General features: G+C 42.1%; 3 protein-coding genes across 6 annotated transcripts; 2 read left to right on the forward strand and 1 right to left on the reverse strand.

Moving 5' to 3' along the window:
* Positions 1 to 1,503: 1,503 nt before the first annotated feature.
* fam167b (family with sequence similarity 167 member B) lies at positions 1,504 to 3,648 on the reverse strand. The gene is made up of 2 exons (XM_020084798.2): positions 3,201 to 3,648; positions 1,504 to 2,790 (listed from the first exon to the last, which is right to left on the reverse strand). The coding sequence occupies exons 1-2, from the start codon at positions 3,513 to 3,515 to the stop codon at positions 2,527 to 2,529; spliced, it is 579 nt and encodes a 192-aa protein (XP_019940357.1). The 5' UTR covers positions 3,516 to 3,648; the 3' UTR covers positions 1,504 to 2,526.
* Positions 3,649 to 5,147: 1,499 nt separating this feature from the next.
* LOC109627991 (myotubularin-related protein 9) lies at positions 5,148 to 11,680 on the forward strand. Of its 3 annotated transcripts, none has more exons than XM_069536178.1 (11): positions 5,148 to 5,693; positions 6,155 to 6,331; positions 6,576 to 6,684; positions 6,812 to 6,937; positions 8,391 to 8,564; positions 8,650 to 8,867; positions 8,968 to 9,129; positions 9,312 to 9,453; positions 10,151 to 10,371; positions 10,472 to 10,623; positions 11,437 to 11,680. In XM_069536178.1, the coding sequence occupies exons 1-11, from the start codon at positions 5,503 to 5,505 to the stop codon at positions 11,535 to 11,537; spliced, it is 1,773 nt and encodes a 590-aa protein (XP_069392279.1). In that variant the 5' UTR covers positions 5,148 to 5,502; the 3' UTR covers positions 11,538 to 11,680. The 3 variants fall into 3 exon arrangements, with proteins under 3 accessions (XP_069392279.1, XP_019940395.1, XP_019940396.1); XM_020084836.2 differs by having other exon boundaries at positions 6,155 to 6,211; XM_020084837.2 differs by lacking the exon at positions 6,155 to 6,331.
* Positions 11,681 to 12,083: 403 nt separating this feature from the next.
* tdh2 (L-threonine dehydrogenase 2) lies at positions 12,084 to 15,723 on the forward strand. Of its 2 annotated transcripts, XM_069536179.1 has the most exons (9): positions 12,084 to 12,223; positions 12,349 to 12,555; positions 13,171 to 13,213; positions 13,293 to 13,363; positions 13,457 to 13,606; positions 13,688 to 13,860; positions 13,964 to 14,054; positions 14,165 to 14,434; positions 14,801 to 15,723. In XM_069536179.1, the coding sequence occupies exons 2-9, from the start codon at positions 12,363 to 12,365 to the stop codon at positions 14,944 to 14,946; spliced, it is 1,137 nt and encodes a 378-aa protein (XP_069392280.1). In that variant the 5' UTR covers positions 12,084 to 12,223; positions 12,349 to 12,362; the 3' UTR covers positions 14,947 to 15,723. The 2 variants fall into 2 exon arrangements, with proteins under 2 accessions (XP_069392280.1, XP_019940553.1); XM_020084994.2 differs by lacking the exon at positions 12,084 to 12,223 and having other exon boundaries at positions 12,230 to 12,555.
* Positions 15,724 to 16,269: the final 546 nt, after the last annotated feature.

Below are 16,269 nucleotides of genomic sequence, written 5' to 3' on the forward strand. Positions count from 1 at the left end.
CCCACTTTATGTGCATCAGTTTCTGCTCATATAATACATTGTGGTATTTGTGGGGAAAAGGTCAAGGGAAACTATCTGCAGGGCAGACATGAGTGGCACAAGAAACATTAGTCCACACTGTTCATTGTAACAGCATTCAATAAGGTATTAAGCCTCAAGGTGTCATACCTCTGCCTCTATACGTTCTCCATATTATACTCATTCCCACTATCAAGGTCTAACGTCACACATGACGTCACCCGTGTCCTGAAGTATACTGTATTATGATCATTTCAACAGTCCTACTTGTGCTCTCATTTCGCACAAAGACCACACTCTTGCCAAGGCATATTTGGTTTCTTGTTCAACTAATTGTCACTCAACAATGCCTGTGGTTCTGCACATCCCTCCAGGGCCCCATTCATATGTGTGGATATTACACCGGGTCATGAAAGTCTCGTGGAGGGAAAGAAGAGCCATTGTGCATGGGGAGCTCTGGGACCCAGGTTGGATGACATGAGGAGGACCTGATGGAGCATCTGGTGACATTTGGCCAAGATAAGACTGATAATAGACTGTCCTCAGTCAGATGCACAGAATCTGTTCAACCATGTAATGACGTATATTCTAAAGCAACATGATGCAACCTTTAACCTGAACATAGCAGTTTTTATATTAGTTTGATGGTTTTCTTACTTGGAATAGGGGGAGTGGTGGTGCTTTCACCCTGAACACCTGTTTGTGCTCCATGTAACTTTGGTGAGACTGATCAGCACAGAACTAACTGATAGGTTACAGGTTAAATTGCCAAAATCAGGTCCAGCAAGTTCAAGAATATTTCCGCTCTGTAGATCAGTTAATAAGACTAAGAAGCCATTAAAAACAGAGTTTGGTGTATTTGTCGTGACAGCAGCTCTTCTGGTTCAGGAAGCCGGGGATCATGAGGAATATCCACCTCTCAGTTGTGTTTCAGTCCAGTGAGTGGGACAACACAGGGCTCCACTCAACAGATTGCTAAACTTGTTTTTCTCTCTACAGGTAAACCACTTAATCTTGAGAATGAAGCAGTGCTGTAACCACCATCTATTGTTCCATAATCTTCTTGGTTCACTTGTACTTTTGCATTTACTGGCAGATGATGACAAAAAGCATAACAAATAATTATGATTCTATAAAGCTGCCTTCAGACTGGACTCCGCAGATCCTCCGTATTTTCTCTGAAGGAGGTGCAATTATGAATGCAAATGTCCGAGTGAGACACTCACTGCAGTTTCTAAGGACTTTATCCACCTGCCCTACTAGTATAAAGCCATTCTGGATAATGTAAATACACAAGTCAACAAAATATATGACATCGGTCTATTTGTTTTTAGATATTTGAATGAAGATTTGTTGACATGGAGCTCAACAGAATTAGTCACCATGTGTGGCTGCAGGGAGCGTTGTTCTTCAGTACGTTTTGGTGCTCTAAACTTCCGTGTACGCATATGTCAATAAAATACAATTGCACAAATACAACAGGTAGACATAGTAAAGTGTGTTTAATATGGTATTGCATGTGCAAGAGAATTGCAGTTTACATTTTAAGGCATTTTTCTTTTATACTCATTTGTCATATACACGTTCATTTTACAGAAGCATGATTTCACAACAATAAGAAAACTTTAATGTTTTTCTTAAACAACTATAAAAAAGTAAAATATCACTTAAGAAAAACTATTTTTTTCTTCTTAATTGTTTTATATATAATAAACTATTTAACTTGCTCAATGCACATTATACTTGGTCACTGTCCAGCCATTTGTAGATTACAATCTGTGCCCTGCAGCATCTTGATGTTGTAATGGAAAACAAAATGCATCACATGTGGCCTCCTGGGTCGTGTCACTGCAGTGGTGAGAGTGTGGAGATATTTTTGGTGTGTGTGAAGAAAGGGTGTAAAAATGCTGCAGTGTGACCTCCCGCTTCCTCTGAGGATACTGGTAACTGGACAGTGCACTGACAAATCAGCAGCAGGAATATGCTGCATGGAGGGAAAACTGTTTTAGAGAGCATTTTTTTAAACTGTGCCAGGACCAGATTGGAGCAGAAATGCAACATTCATACTTTTTATTTCAGTCAAAAATATCACTACTGATCTGAACCATATTACAGTATGGTTTGTTTTTTGAAACCTTTACACTTCATACCAGCTCCAAGGTTTTATTTGTCTACGTTGTTTCATGTTGCATTGTGCAAATAACAGTCAATAGAGCAGCTCAGGCTCCATCCAGGAGGAAGGTGTGTTGGTATTAAGGAACTGTGCCCATGCAGGTCTGTACACAGAGGCTTCCTCATACATGTCAAGCCAATGTGCACATCAAATAAGTCCTTTCATTTTAACCCTGCAGTAGCTGGCAGCCTCTCTCCACTCTGGCACCAAAACACCTTTAGAGGAGGAAACAGTCACAATAATAATGATAATGTGTCTACACAAGCTCAGAGGAGTCAGAGGAGGGGACTGGAAGATTCTCAGTAACATTAATGACGAGGTGTTTTTTTAAGCTTTCAACACAGTGAGAACCGCCTGGAGTTGATGTTCATCTTGGTGAGGCCCAGGTGCTTCAGCGTGGTGGACAGGGCGAAGGTGGCCTTCATGGGGATGTCACACAGCAGGTCAGACTCCTCTCCGCACTCCTCCAGCTCGTACGTGGCGTCGTCCAGCATCTCCTTGTGGCGGTCGCAAACCTGCTCCACCTTCAGCCGGTGGATCTCCCCACGCAGGCGGATGAGCTGGCGGGCCAAACGGTTGTCCTGGACTTGCATCTCCCTCTGAGGAGGAAGAGGAGGAGAAGGGAGCAGGGGTGAATGAATAAATGGAGGTTGGAAGAGGTTTGAGAGTTAAAGAGAAAGTATGGAACCAGAAAGAATGGGGAAGTTTGGACTATTTATACTTTAATCTCTTTTTATCTTCTTATGAAAGCTTGTTAATCACTGCTGTGTGCATTATGAGGGTAGCTGCCTCAGACCTTGGGAGAACAGACATCCATTTGTCTCAAAACTATTTGTTTAGGCTAGGAGAGCTGCATGAAGTCACTCATGCTATGCCTTGAATTTAAGTCTGGAATGGAGAGGACATCACTACTATAGCACAGATATAGAAGCTATCATTTTGTATTTTGGTTTGAACTTAACAGCCAGAGAAAAGTTGGATAAAATCATCAGGTTCAGTGATCACTCACCAGCTCTTTTCTCAGAAACTCCAAAGCATCATCAATAGTCTCAAAGCCACAGATGTTGCGCACAACCAGTTCTGAGTTCTCATTGCGTAAAACCACAGGCACGGAGACGGTCTGTTCCTCCGCAGAGCCCGGACTACCAGTGTCCGTGTCCGCTGAATAGCCTTCCTTCCACGGTCGGCTCTGGACGTGCTCCTGCCACTCCAGATAGGACGGTCTGCGCGTCTGTAACTTCAGCTTCTCCGTCAGCGCCTTCACGCTGTCCAGATCCTCCGTGCGTCCCTCGCATGACTCCTCTCCAAACTCTTTCAAATCCATCGTGTTAGACAGGGTCGGATCACAACCCACAGGAATCCACGTTGAGTTCAGGTTAAGTTCCCTCTTTGGTTTCTCAGTTTAGCGATAAGCGCAACAGGTCCTCCTCACCTCCTTTATAAGGAGTGACCGCCCATCTCGCAGGACGCACAGGCTGCATCATTTATAGGCTTCTCATGGAAGGAAGCCAGATCTCTTTGACCTTGCGGCACAGACTGCGTGTCTCTTTGTCACATATCAACTCAAAGAGTCCAACTCACAATGCAAAATAAATTCAAGCAAATACAATTATTGTGAATGTTTGAGTCAACATGTGCGTAAAAACGGTGGAGAAATGAATGAGTTTAACTTTTTTTAAACTTTGATGACAAATTGAATGCTGGAAATGATCTAAGTGCACAATATTTTTAAGTCAGTTGCATTTTTATGGAAATGTTATGTTACCTGTAAAACTTAGAAATAAAAACTAATCATTTTATTTCAGTTGTTTTGACACAAGTCGTAACTTTTAACCTGTAAAGTGCCTAACTGTGCTTTAAAAGGTTCTATATAGATAAAGTGTATTAGACTTATTATTATTAGTGGTAGTAGTAGCATGCAATTTCCCCTAGTAGCATTACAAAAGTGTAGAAAAAGTTCATTACAAGTATTATAACTTGTCTTTATCAGTATATGTATATACTGTATGTGTTTGATGAGTGGATCATTTTTATATTTGTTCACATATATATTTTATATATATCCACATATTACCTTTTGAATCCATTTATATTTGGATATTTATTGACCAGGCAGAAACATATAGGGAGGTAAGAATTCATTTCTGCATATGACAATACGTCTTTGAATCTTTGATTCTGCAACTGTCAAATAAAAGTAGTGGCATTAAAAGTACATGATATGTTTTCAAAAGTATGTATTGACTTAAAGGTTGCGTTTGTAGAATTAAGGGATATCTAGTGGTGAAGTTGCTTGTTGCAGCTGAACACCCCTCACCTCACCCTCCTATTCCAAACATGAGAGAGAACCTGTGGTAGCTTCAGTTGTCATAAAAACTCAAAAGATGTTTGTCCAGTTCGGACTAATGTTAAAAACATGGCAGCCCCTGTAGAGACAACCCGCTCCTGATATAAATATAATGTATTTAAATATAATGGGCACATTCTAGGGTAACGAAAACCACAATTCGTACAAGTTAGATGATAACATACAAGTAAAAATAATTACTTTAAAATAATATTAATGATTATTTTATATTCAGTTTTTGCAAATAGATCAATTTCACTTAAATATTACACGCTGGACATTTAAACTATTTAAATGAACTTCTGACTGCAGAACTCTTCCTTTTATAGAATCTTTTACAAGGTTTGTTTGTGTTGGTTAGTTCTGCTTCATGGATCCATGATTGAAGGATTAAAACAAAGTTTCTATGTGTGCGTCTGCTGTCATCTAGTGGTCATTCACCATAATGAGAGCAGCCCCCCCCCCCCCCGTCCCCCCTCATTTTCAACTTTTACCAGCAGTGTGTGTGTGTGTGTGTGTGTGTGTGTGTGTGTGTGTGTGTGTGTGTGTGTGTGTGTGTGTGTGTGTGTGCGTGTGTGTGTGTGTGACACATCAGTGCTGCTTCTGCCTCTCAGGAAATATTCACTTCCGTTTTTACTCAACCCAAGCAACACTTCAGTTTCTTTTCCCCTACATCTCCAGATTAGTGTCGAACTCAGCGGCCATGAGTTTGAAAAGGTGCAGATAGATTAAAGTATGTGAAACAGGGTAAACATACATCTATTTATAGCCTCCTTATCGTCAAACAAACAGTGCAGCAACTGCAGTGTTCCCCAGCCATCGGTGCGCACAGAGGAGGAGGAGGATGCTTTTGCTTTCATTCTTTCAGGACCTTAGAGGCGAGGAAGTGATTTGAAGTTGGAGGGCTCCATCTGCACTGAGAGGTTTTGCTCTTCGGGTTTCTCTTTTTTTTGAGGGGGAGCTGATGGAGTTTTCTGAGCACATCAAGACCGCCAATGTGGAGGATGTTGTGCTCCGGCAGCCCCTGCACCCTCCGAGCCGAGGCGCCCTATGCGTCACCGGCCACCACCTGCTCTTCTCGGTCAGAGAGGAGGAGGGAGGCTCATCCCGGCAGGTTCTACTGCTCCTCAGGAACATCGATGCTACTGAGAAAAGGTGAGATCACTGCATCTTATCAAGTATGAGGATATAAAATCCACAGAGTGTAGAGAAGATGGTTGGTTGCACGTTGCAAAAAGGCCCTTAATATACATGTGTAGAATTAATTCGCTGTGTCTCTTAGTTAGTGCTTTGAGGATCTTTTAGGACTATTTTATTCTGAGGATGTTTACAAACTTGTGAATGGTCACATTCAACAATAACCAACGTCCATTGGACTTGTTGTGTTTCTTGAAGACTTTTCTAAAAGGAGTCCAGAACTGAAGAAGCCTTTTGTATGAGATGTGAAGCATGTTCAAGAAACACAATCAAGTCCATTTGTACGACTCCCGATGATACCATGACCTGTGTGACTGAGAATCTTCTCAGATAAATAACAATAACTAAACATCAACAAGTTTCTGTGCCGGTGAATCATCCAACATCTAATTCATCCCTCAAATCTTTTTTTTAACCAGTGTGGAAAATCTTTCTGGCTATTCCGGCCTCTTCTCTAACGCAGGCCGCGGTGAAAGGTTGGACATTTGTGTTGCAGTGTGTCATCCCTGTTGCTGCCGTTACTGCTCACAAGTGCTGCAGAAGGAAATGTGCCAACAACATTGCAGCAATTCTCTTGTCAGCCACACACTTACGCTGTGGGTTGCTTGCTTTTAACAGTCTATTGCTCTTAAGCATCACGAAAGCTTAAGCTTCACTGTAACTGCTTGATATGTTCTTTGGTCAGTAACAGAGAGTTGCAAATTAATTTGTGAGCAGGCTAATGCTTCCCTCCTGCACACAGGTTTGCCTTCCTTCCCTGCTGCAATACATACTTTCTGTACTCCTATATAGATAGACATTTTGTATCCAAGACTCATAAGTGTGTATTTGTGTGTGTAGGGTATCTGGATCATCAGGGACGATTACCATCAAGTGCAAAGATGTGCGAGTGCTCCAGCTGGACATCCCAGGCATGGAGCAGTGTCTCAACATCGCACACTCTATTGAGGTTTTCACAAGTCATCAAATAATCCTACTCAAAGATCACAAACATTTCCTCTTTGCCTTCTTTACTTTGAATCTGATCATCTATTTTGAAGTCATACAACAATCTGTTTCTCTCCAACTCTCTGTAGACCCTGTCCTGTCTGGACAGTGTGTCGGAGATGTATCCTTTCTTTTACAGACCTGCTGATCTAAGCCTGCAGGATCCGTGGGGTCTCTCATCCCCTGAAAAGCACTACAGTCAAATGAAGGAGCTGGTAACCAACCTAATAAAACTACGTCTACTTGTAAAAATGTTGCTGCTGTGTATAAATGTAATACCTCATGCATAAAATATATAACCCACTGCAGTCTTACAGACAACCTTTCCCAACAATGGTCCAACACCCACATGACAGGAAAATGCCAGGGAAATGGAATGAATGAATGTAGGAGGTCAACATTCAGGATATCCCTGTTGCTTAGTTTTCATTTGGTTTCCCTTAACTCCAGAATGAGCTGCACACAGCTTGAATTCGTATTCAACAGAGTATTCCTCTGGGAATTGCATTTTGCGATTGTGAAGGGAGTGGACCATGACGGCAGCATTGTTGTGTGTGTTTTATAGGCACACGGTTCCCAAAACACGGGAGATATTCACGCTCGCATGTCTTTGTCCTGTTTGCCACTTCCATGGGAGTTGGGCGATTTTGTTGAGTTTGCGACTGCAATTTGTGAATAGCAGTAATAATAATAAAAGTAGTTTAAACTAATAGTTTGACATTTTTTAAGAAAATGATTTCTACGCAGCCCCTGAAGTCCCAAAAGATTTGTGTTAAATCTTGTGCATCTATCATCTTTTGGGATCCCAGGGGCTCTGTTTTAGCAGTTTATTGAGAAAAAGATAATTATCTAGTGGGAACAAGAACATTATCTTGTGCGCAAATTAGTTGTGCATGAAGAGTTAATATCTGTGCACACACAAGATAAATAAATATCATCTTTTGGGACTTCAAGGGCTCTGAATGTTTTATACCTCTTTTCAAGAATGAAACAAGAAACTCAATACCACCAACAGGTCTGAATATGAAGCTACAACCAGGAAACAGTTACCTTAGCTTAGAATATGGACTGCAAAACAGGAGGAACAACACATTGTGGTTTGATGACGTTTATGTGAGGGGCACCGTGAGAATGCCAGAGACTCAGACTGTAACTATGAGTTTATGTGCTCCTCTGAAGGTCCCGTTTCCCTCTTTGTAAAGTTATTCTGACTTTGGTGTACTCATGTGTAAGATGCAGTGTTAAACGGTTCAAACTACACCTTGAAACATCTTTCAATATCTGGAGAATAATAAAGAGCAAAAAAAGAATCAGATGTGATCATCAAATACTTTATAAAAAAAGCAAATAATTGAATTTTTTCTTTTATTACATTGCACTGGATTATTTTGTAATGGAAAATGTATCGGCTTTACATACAAAGTCCCATTAGAGAATAGCATAATACCGTACCATGATGTATTTTTGCTAAAATATTCTGATCAGGTTTAGAGTTGTGCACCTTCTATATAATATATGAAGTGTCAGGCCCCTCCCCTCGATCAACAGTTAACATGTGCAGAGAGACATGATATATAATGACTTTTTACAACCAGGTACCACTAACTGCAGCTACTTGTCCGTGCTCTGTGATTGGTGTTTGTTAACTTCTCTTTCCTCTGTTCACAGCATGACAGGTGGAGACTGAGCACTGTGAACCAAGGGTACTCAGTGTGTCCCACCTACCCCCCAGCTGTCATCGTTCCTAAAGAGATAAACGATGACATGCTGCTAAAAGTGGCCAAATTCCGACAGAGAGGACGTTTTCCTGTGCTCTGCTACTACCACAGGAAGAACGGCATGGTGAGACGTTTGTGTGTTTCTCCTCTGGTCTGCACGTACAAACACATTGTGCCAAATATTTCTAAACAACACCAACACTTCTCAGGTTATCATGCGCAGCAGTCAGCCGCTGACGGGAGCCAATAGGAAGCGCTGCAGGGAGGACGAGCTCCTCCTCCAGGTTGTGATTGACAACTCAGACAAAGGTTACATTATTGACACCCGCTCTAGTCAGCAGGCTCAGCAGGCCCGAATGATGGGTGGGGGGTTCGAGTCCAAATCGTGTTACACCGGCTGGAAGAGGCTGCACAGGCAGATGGAAAGGTTTGTGTGTGTGTGTGTGTGTGTGTGCACTGTAGACGCTTTTCACCATGTTATGATTTTGATCTGTCCCATCAAATGAACCTCTTTCACTTTAAAACAGGGGTAAAGCCCTCCAGGAGAGTCTCATTAAGCTGGTGGAGGCCTGTGGTGATGGGTCCCACAATATGGACCGCTGGCTGAGTAAGCTGGAGAATTCAAAGTGGCTGTCACATGTCCAGACTGCTCTGGCAACTGCTGGTCTGCTGGCAGAGTGTGTGGAGAGGTATGGTCTTATTGTGTACTCATCTTATATTCACATTCTCATGTTCTCATGTCTCATTCACAATCACTTTCTCTTGGAAAGACATTTGCAGGGGGATAGTATAATCTGTAATAATATTATGTAGAAAATATAAAATGCATGTGGAGTTTCTGGACTGTGATGTGTGTGTTGGTTTTGTCCAGGGACGGTCATTCAGTTCTGGTTCACGGCTCTGAAGGGACAGATTCTACTTTGCTCATCAGCACTCTGGCTCAGCTCATCATGGACCCGAGCTGCCGCACACTGGAGGGCTTCCTGACTCTGCTGGAGAGGGAGTGGGTGCAGGTGTGTGTGTGTGTGTGTGTGTGTGAGATCTAAGTAGCGCTCAAGATATTTATTGGTTGTTGATGGGGCCTTAAGGAGATGGAACGAAGAAGCTGCAAGGCTGGAAAAAACATTTGACTGCTTCTCCCTGTTCTCCTGTGTAAAAACCTCCTTCTTTAGTTGCAGATAATACTCACCTACAAATTAAAAGATAAGGCAGTAAAAGACAGCAAAGCACAGAACGTTGGGATGTAACATTACTGTGGAAAACAGAGGAACTAGTATTATCATAGTTTAAAAGACAAATAACCAAATTACCTTACAGTCAATGTGAGATTTAAGACACAGGAGACATATGAAGAGAGGAAGCAGTTAATGCTTGTTGGTAATTGCGGTTGCAGTGTTGAAATAGACAGATGCAAGTGTACAAATAGATCTGTAAGGTAAGTGATCAAAATGAAATCATTTTTATTACGTGCCTCAGGTAAACATGAGAGAGAGATGAGGCCCTGGCTAAAGGGTTAAAGCATGACTCTTGTACTATCTGCTCAAATGAAGTCATTAACAATCATTTTAGAACATATGACGATGGAGACTATCCCTTGTATGTATGTTGAAATAAGCAGAACATTTATAAATGACAAAATGACATGTGACACTGCAGAAATTGGTGTGTTTGTACGTACCATGTATGTACTGTGTGTGTTTCCTGTCTCAGGCGGGACACCCGTTCCAGCAGCGATGTGCCCACTCTGCCTTCTCCCATAGTCGTCTCCAGCAGGAGTCCCCGCTCTTCCTGCTGCTGCTGGACTGTGTGTGGCAGCTGTGGCGTCAGTTCCCTCTGGCGCTGGGCTTCTCAGAGGCGCTGCTCCTCAGGCTGGCGACCGAGGCCTACGCCTCCAACTACGGCACCTTCCTGTGTAACAGCGATCAGGAGAGGTCAGCTGCACTTCTCCTCATATTCTGACACAAAACCTTCTGTGTCACAGTAACCGTTTTCATCACACGCTACACGTTACCTGATTTCTACTTGCCGCAGGTGTTCTCTAGAGGTGAAGGAGAAGACTCACTGTTTGTTCCAGGCCCTGCTGAGGCCCAAGGAGAGAGAGCATTACTCCAACCCCCTGTACGAGTGCACTGAGCTGGCAATCTGGCCCTCGGTCCACCCTCAGTCCCTGCAGCTCTGGAGAGGTGAGCTTTGATTGGCAGACATATTAAATCCAAGTCACTTTTTACCCATCTTTATTCCAAATCATGGTCTTTCGGTTTAAGAGCGGGAAGTGATAACACGTTCAGATTTTGTAATGCTTTCACTCAAGACCCCTGCACTGGCACTCACAGCCCCTGCTTGTGTTTAGATTTCCTCTGCTTGTGCTCAGACTGTGTGTTGCTTGGAAAGATTTTGTGCATTCCAGCTCCTCTTCTCCGTGTGCTCACACTGCTTCTGTACACGCGTGAAATGTCTGCTTTCGGATTTCTCCTCTGCTTGTATTATTACTTCTTTACTTTACTTCTGTCTTCTGCTTTGCTTCTTTAAGAGTCTCATACGGGTGGTCCATGCACTCCTGCCCTCCTCGGCATTATTTACACACTAAGCTAACACGCCCAAAACGATGGATGGACAATTTAATTTGTCATCACAACACCTGAACTTCTATTGGTTGGGGAATTTTGACAGGAGTGTCTCACAAAAAAAAATCCAAGCGCAGAAGAGAAGAGCAGATATTTTAGGCATGCACAGAAGCACGAGGAGAAGAGCTGAAGCTAGAGCACAGGAAATCTGTCCAAGCAACAAAATATCTCAGTGGAAGCGTTTGATTTTGACTGAAGGCATTACAAAACCTAAACATGAAATCCTGCTCTTAAACTTTAAGACCTTTGAGGTATTTCTAACTGTGTATTACCATAATTAGTTGCATTCATTCAATATTGTAGCATCTAATTTAATTCCTGGTGTTGTTAACTTCGTCTTGGTGCTGACTCAAGCTCACGTCTGATCCTCAGGCTTTTTTCTGAGGTGGACCCAACAGACTCGGCACCTGGAGGAGGCTCAGGAGGAAATAAGAAACATGGTCATTGAGTGGGGGAAGGTGGTGCTCAGCTGATGAACCCCCTGAATAAGGATGAATGTTACAAACTGTGATACGTGCCTTTTTGACTGTGGAAATTTTCAGAATTCTTAACAACCTTTTTACTGTATTTTTAAAGTATTTTATTGACTCTTTCATAAAACTTTTATTAGTAAAAACTGAACTGTTGAGGTATTTTAATGCTTTAAAAACCTCTAATTTAACATATGTTTTGCATCATTCCATTGAGGTATTTATTTTCTGACATTTATTCACCTATAAATAATATCAATAGAGGGAGGCTATGTAAATGACACACCTCCCAGTCCTGTTAAGCTCAGCTAAACACTCTTCACAATACAAATCCCTGTGCACAGCTAGTCAGCATGTTTGCACGTTCAGGGCTTTGCACGCTGGAGAATGTAGTCCCGTTCAGTCAAGAGCCACCGGCCCGGGTGATTACACAAACGTGGACAGGAACCACATAGTCCAGCATGACTCTCCACACCTGCTTATGTATCCAGTGGTCACTGGGCGAACTGAAAGGGTGACCAATGAGATGGGTCGGTGATCTTTTCACTCTAACATTTAAATGCCTCAAAAACTCTTTATCAGCACTTATCTTGTGATTTAGTTTAGTGGAATAGTTTTGGATTGACTGCAACTGCTGGTGTTGGATCAAGAATCATCTGTGCAGGATTTCTGTTTTTGTCAGCACACAGGTAACGTATTTTTTCATATAATCCATTTATGATACTATATGAAATGATCTTGTCTATAATGTTATGGTAAGATGTTTATCTGTGATAAGTGTCATCTTATGAGGTTCTGTTTAACTTTTCTAAAGAACTGCTGCTGGACATGAATCCGGGCGTGCAGGTCTGTGTGCCCACTGTGGCTCTGCTGGGCATGTATTGCCGAGGTTGCCTCAGCAGGACACAGAGTTTGCCCCGTCGCAGCTTCAGCACTTTGCACAAGCGGATGAGCAGGTGGAACAGTCTGGAGACCATCCACCACCCAACTCCTCAGGAAAACCCTCGTGTCCTCATCACAGGTTAAACAAATCCGCATCTGTCTGTTTTAAATAATCGCTGCTGCTGTCTCACATTCAGGGACAGCCACTCAAACCCTGGGCCCTGGAGGCTGCCATTGTTTTCTACCACTTTCCCTGTGCAACCAATGTTTGGCTTCTGTTGCTAAGAGAGCTGATCGGGAAAGGATGCCTTGCCCAAAGGCATCTTATTAGGGAGCAGAGAGCGGCATAAAACACAGCAGATCCTAAGTTTCAAATATCAGGTTACATAGTAGTACTGGAGGGAAGGTTTCATATCATTTAGTGACATGAGTGGAATACTACCCATGCTGTTGCTTCTTTCTTTTCGAGTTGTTTTCACTGTGCACCAGCACCAGGACCCTATTTTGACTCATCACAATAGAGTGCATGCAGACAGTGCTAGTCACATAAAAGAGCCAATGGGTGGCAGTGGGTGAGAATAATAGCCCGCTGCCACTTTTTGTCCCATGATAAAGCTTTGGAACAAATGAATGTTTTTTTCCCCTCCAGCTTAAGCATGGTGCACCGAAAACATTGATGTCACTTTCATACCAAACTCCCGACATGTTTTTATTTTCTACACAGATAAAATATTAAATGTGTCTCTGTGTACAGGTGGCCTTGGGCAGTTAGGTGTGGGTCTTGCACAAACACTGAGGTGAGATATTCATACATTTCTGAGATATGGATGTTTATGAAAGTTTGAAATTTGACATCATGCCTTTATCAATGTCTAGAAAACAGTATGGAAGAGATAATGTCATCCTGTCAGACATCAAGAAGCCTCCACCTCATGTTTTCACCAGTGGTATGCAAAATCTAAATATGGTTGTAAGGCTTTTTTTGTCCTATTCTCCTCCATTCATACTTTTAAATGCTCGTCCCTCTCTTTTCCCATCAGGTCCATTCGTATACGCTGATGTGTTGGACTACAAGCACCTCAGAGAACTGATTGTAAATAATCGTATCACTTGGCTCATCCACTACAGTGCTCTGCTAAGTGCTGTGGGTGAGGCTAATGTGGCTTTGGCACGCAAGATCAACATCACAGGTCCGCTGGATTGCACACGATATTTACTGGTGCTGCATTTTCAGAGATTGTCATGATTTAACTCCACTCTGGATGTTCTAGGTCTTCATAACGTGCTGGACTTGGCACTGGAGAACTGCCTGCGCCTCTTTGTCCCCAGCACCATCGGAGCGTTTGGTCCCTCTTCTCCACGTGACCCGGCCCCAGACCTCTGTATCCAAAGACCTCGAACCATTTACGGCGTGTCCAAAGTGCACGGGGAGCTGATGGGAGAGGTGAAATTATTTTAAAAGCCACATACACATACAAAGACACTTACGATGACATTATTGTATATAGTGATTTTCAGATCTCATTGTCGTGTCAATCATTCTTCAGTATCTCCATCATAAATACGGCCTGGACTTCCGCTGCCTACGTTACCCAGGTGTGATATCAGTCAACTCATCTCCTGGAGGAGGAACTACAGGTATTGCTCGACTTAACATCTGCATATGGCACACACTGAATATATATGTGTGTGTACAGAAAAACAGCTGGATGTTATGGACTAAGCACCCCAGACCTCTTTCTTCACAGACTACGCAGTTCAAATCTTCCATGATGCTCTCAGCACAGGTCACCACGAGTGCTATTTGCGACCTGACACTCGTCTACCCATGATGCACATCTCTGACTGCCACCGTGCCACAGTGGAGTTCATGCAGGCTCCGGAGTGCCAGCTGTCCCTGCGCACCTACAACATAGCTGCCATGAGTTTCACTCCGGAAGAGGTGGCCCAAGAAATACGCAAGCATCTCCCCCACCTCAAGGTCACCTACAACCCTGATTCTGTCCGCCAGACCATCGGTATGACTTAACACATGTGGTAAACACACCTTGACACAAAACCTGGGTGGGATGATTAAGTTATGCAGTATATATAGACTGGGGTAATGTCTATCTGAAATGAAACAAATCCAGCTACATGTAAATGTATTAAGGGATGTTTATAAATGACATGTCCTGTTTTAGTTAAATTTAACCTGTTACCTGGTGGTGAAGAATCACAACGGCATGTTGGGCATTGTAATTAAAAGTCAAAACTTTTAACTTTCCCCACTGGCGCCACCCCTAGATTCATGGGCTCACTGTCTTTTGAATTAATGTGGAATTCATTTCATCATCTTCACTAAAACTATTGAGTTTAATGTGGTCATCTTTGTGACTTTGCAGCAGACAGCTGGCCGGTAAGGTTTGATGACACCAACGCTCGGAGAGACTGGGGCTGGACACCAGCCTTTGGGCTTGAAGAGCTGGTGTCCGACATGTTGCACTTCATTCGAGACAAGAGGAACAATGAGGGTTTGCCAGTCAGCTAGCAAAACCTTCACCACAGAGACTGACCAATGCCCTGCCCCTTGACTGTTCCTCAGCCTGCATCTACCAACATCACACTTATCTCTCACTTCACTTTTCAGAAAGTTGTCAAGCACCTATCCTGTGTTTCTCTGGAACATTACAGCAATGACCCACAGCCTGTTTGTAAGGTGGGAATTCTCAGTCAGAAGCCCCCAGTATACAGTATACAGGTATACAGAGAGGCCACACGCATGCACACAATGACACACATTTCAGTCTTTTTCAGGGAATAATATGCTGTCAAACCTTCTCTCCATCGTTGTTGTTTTTAACTGTGATCGTGGTATTAGCATCATTTATATGCAAAAGAAAATTACTCATTTCGTAAGCTTCAGAGATTTCCATATATCAAATCATCTGCATGTACACAACAGTCTGTTAAATGTCTAATACAATATGGACCAGTTGCACATTGGAAGAATCAAACCTGTTGTACACAATGATTGCAGGATCATCTGGAATGGCTGGCTCAGTTAACTCTGGACTGTAATGACATCATGTATTCTTGCTGTTTTATAATATCAAGTGAAAATCACACACTGGACACAAACCCACTACCCTTGCTGGAAGGAAGCCTTTATTTTACTTTCTTCTGGCCAGCAGTGTGACTTTGATTATGAATATGCACCAATAACAAACAAAGCATTATTGACTGTAGATTACTTTTGAAAAACTGTCTAAAAATGCAGTGTTGTTTGAATCAGACTATGAATAATAAAAAATGTTATTTACCTAAATAGCTGTGATCATTATATATTACTCAAGGTCACATATTCAACATGTAGAATATACAAAAATATGTATCATGATGGTAACTGGGTGTAATGACTAGTATATGAGTATTTACATTTAAGGTTTTGGATACTTGACTAGTACTTGACTACATTTCAGACAATAACCATACTTTTTAAACCACTACATTCATCAGACAACTATACATACTATATTTTTTTTAAATATTGCTCAACTTCCATATTCTCCATTTACAATGTCACATATATTGATTATGGTGGTAACTGGGTATAATTTTGAGATACTGTTAAAGGCATATTTAAATTTTTAGCTATTTGATACTTCTATTCCACTATATTTGAGAAAATAATCATACTTTTGCACCACTACATTTATTACAGCACTATTAATGCCAAATGTTCAAATGCTCATGTATTCTAAATGCAGATTATTACAAAAATATTACATTTTTGAGGTGCTGGTACTTATATTCTGAGCTATTGGGTACATCCACTCTACTACATTTTAGGCAATCTTCATACTTTTTACAC

This window comes from Paralichthys olivaceus, chromosome 12 (genome assembly GCF_024713975.1).
Source record: "Paralichthys olivaceus isolate ysfri-2021 chromosome 12, ASM2471397v2, whole genome shotgun sequence".
NCBI lineage: Eukaryota > Metazoa > Chordata > Actinopteri > Pleuronectiformes > Paralichthyidae > Paralichthys > Paralichthys olivaceus.